Raw genomic sequence first — 3,071 nt, 5'->3', positions numbered from 1 at the left:
AGAGAGAGAGAGAGAGAGAGAGAGAGAGAGAGAGAGAGAAAAAGAGAGACTGACTCCTGGAGGCCCGCCACAGAGGGCCGTGGCCCAAGGACATTGCTCTGCGCTAACTCAGTTACCCCTACAATGAGCCAGGTTGTGAATTAGATGCTTCCCCGTAATTAACTATCTCATCAAACCTCATGATAACCCTTAGGCAGAAGATTCTATCTCCACTTCACCTACTCAAGAAGGTTAAGAAATGTGCCCAAGTTCACACAGCTGCTTGGTGGTAGAGCCAGTGCTTTACCCAACATGCCCTGGACCCAGTCCCGACCCCAGCTCTGTGAGCAGCATGGGAAGCACTGTTAGGGACCCTGGCCATAGATGACTCGTGGACCCAAAAGGCAAGCTTGTAGCTTGGGCTGAGAGGAATAGGAGGGCAGGGGTCTCTCTGAGTCACCTGTATCCCCTGATCTAGCACAAAGCCTGGCACACAGAAAATGCCTCCCATTCGGGGAACATAAAATAACCAAAATAAAAGACCTTGTGTCAGCAGGAAATGGAGGTTCAGAGAGGCTGAGCAAGGAGCTCAGGGCCATGTAGCAAACAGAAGTGACCAGAACTGTCCTAACCAAGGACAGACATCAGGAGGGCAGTGACTTAACTGTCTCTGCTCTAGGTCAGAGCGTGAGGAAAGAGGCTAAAATGACATCTAAGAGGCTTCAGTGAGAATCCTGGTGCTTGAGGGCAAAAGTTCCCATGGTCCCAGGGAAAGAGTTTTGGACATCAGAATGCAGCCAGGTTGTAAGGGGCTTTCATTTTACAGATGAGAAAACTGAACCCAAAGAGAGAAAGGAACTTGGCCACAGTCACTCATCAAATCAGTGACCCATAAGGCTGTGAGTATCTGCAGGGCAGAGCCTGAACCCAAAACAGCGTGGATCAGGGGTCAGTGGTTGGGTGAGGGAAGGAAGGAAGGAAGGAAGATGTAAAAGAAATGACACTTTTTTGAGGGGCAGGGAAGAGAGGAAAGGGGCACTGGCCCCAGGTTAACCCCATCAGCCACTCCCATCCCCATGGCCAGATTCCAGGCAGCTCATGACTGCTTCTGGCTCCATTCCTACCACCCCACTAGGATGGGTGCCCCACTTGGGACCTCATCTTAAATAAAATATCTCATCTGTGATGTGACACATGCCTCAGTGTGGCTGTGTAACTTGGGGCAAGTTCCGGCTTCTCTGCAGTCACATAAGTGGCTGCAGCAGAGGGTCTCTCAGCCCCAGAGTGGTGATTTCCTAGAATGGGTCTGTCTAAATGTTCTCAAGGGCAACCCAAAACCCCGGTGGGCATCCCATCAAGGAAGCTGGCACACATCAACAGTTCTGGTCCCAGTTCTGCCACTAACATTGTGTGCCTTTGGGTGTCTCGTTTCTCTGGGCCTCAGTGTTCACTATCTTTACAATGGAAGGAGTCAGTGCCTGAGAAGATGAGAGAGTCACACAAATGCAAGTTGTCCTGCATTTCGCCACCTTCCCTCCCAGGTGTGAGCCTGGGTCTCCTAGCAATATGAATTCCCCAGGGGGCCTCAGCCTTTATGCCTCTTCTGTTCTCCCACGCAGGGCCTGCCTGAGTCCCTGTTTATGGACCAGAAAGAAGTCTGTTTCAGGACATTTCCCCCTCTCACTTATCCTCATAATCACCCTGGGACACTGGTTTTATTAGCCCCATTTTCACAGGTGAGAAAGGTGAGCCAACCAATTTGCCAGGGACACCTGTGAGCAAGAAAGTGCCCAGTTGCTAACCTTAGGTCATAGAGGGGACCTGGGGCCGATGCTTTCCTTCTGCCAACCAGTCCACAAATGTCTACCCAGGCCCCTGGGGCACCTAGAGGGCTCCCTGCCCTGGGGCATCTGGAGGGCTCTCTGCTCTGGACTCCGGAGAAGGCAGGGAAACCCTGTTCTCAGCCCTGGCCCCCTCAGCCCTGGGTGAATACAAAAACTTCCTGCCCAGAGAGAGGCAGCCGGCGCCAAGTTCACGCTGGGAGTCAGGGACCGCACGCAGCACCGGGAGGCTTCCATCTGCGTGCACCCTGGGGCTCTGCGACCCTGCGGTCTTCCTGGCGCCTAGCGGGAGGGGAAACTGAGGCCTGGGCTGGGAAACTGAGGCTGGGGCGGGGTCCCCGGGCGCGCCCTCCCCCTCCTGGCCTGGGCCTCACCGGCATGACTGCGAAGGTCTTCAACACTTGGTTCAGGTTGCGCACCAGCGCCCACTTGTCGGGCTGCTTGGCGCGCTCCTCAGCGGAGGTGGAAGGGTCATCGCGGGCAGCGGGGTCCGCGGAGTCCGCGGGGTGGGTGGGGGGCTCCATGGCGCAGAGGGTCTGGCGGCGGCTCCGGCGGCGGCACGGCTGGGGCTCCCTAATTCACTTAATCCGGTGCGCGCCGCCCGCGGGGAACCCTAAACCCGGCCATCTGCCGCGGGCCCATGGCAACGGCGGCTTAGGTGACGCCCGCGGGCGGGAACGGGGAGAGGGTGCCCGGGCCGCAGCGGCCCCCTCCCATCTCGGCGGGACCCCCAACATCCCAACATCGTGGGGGATTCCCCGCTGGCTTCACCGGGGACCGCAGCAGATGGCAACCGAGCCGCAGGCCTCAGCGTAAACTAGGCACCTGGAACCTCACCTTGACTGCAGTTTTGGAGAAAATCAGTATGTTTTCTATGAAAAGAAATGTGGGGATGTTATGGAGTAGAGCACAATACATTTTGTGATTTTTTTTAAGACTAAAGGGAAGGTGTCTCAAAGATCTTTCTAGCTCACTGGCTACCTCTGGGGAGTGAGTGCAGATAAAAATCTTAGGGAGGAAGGGGAAAGCCCCTGAAGAGACTGTCTCCCTGGGTCTCCCCCAGCCTCTGAAGCCAGCAAGCCAGTCTGTGATCTCCAACCCACAGAGGAGGCACTGAGCCCTGGGGGAGAGGAGGCTCCTGGTTCCTGAGAACGTCAAGCAACCGTTAATGGGTCAGAGCTCACCCCACAGTGAGCACCAAGCTGGGCCTCTGTGTCCTGGCAGCCACACAGGAATAAACACCCAGTTTGG

General features: G+C 56.0%; 1 protein-coding gene across 1 annotated transcript in view; it reads right to left on the bottom strand.

Annotated features, from left to right (window-relative positions):
• MYO7A (myosin VIIA) overlaps window positions 1-2,344 on the bottom strand; it is a 47,957-nt gene extending 45,613 nt beyond the window's left edge. The window contains exon 1 of the mRNA XM_019649335.1: window positions 2,195-2,344. Within this exon, the coding sequence (XP_019504880.1) occupies window positions 2,195-2,344 (150 nt within the window). The remainder of the gene's footprint in view (window positions 1-2,194) is intronic.
• Window positions 2,345-3,071: the final 727 nt, after the last annotated feature.

This window comes from Hipposideros armiger, unplaced genomic scaffold (genome assembly GCF_001890085.2).
Source record: "Hipposideros armiger isolate ML-2016 unplaced genomic scaffold, ASM189008v1 scaffold_132, whole genome shotgun sequence".
Classification (NCBI taxonomy): domain Eukaryota; kingdom Metazoa; phylum Chordata; class Mammalia; order Chiroptera; family Hipposideridae; genus Hipposideros; species Hipposideros armiger.
Note: the sequence above shows the minus strand (reverse complement) of the source record. Positions and strands in the feature narration are given on the sequence as shown.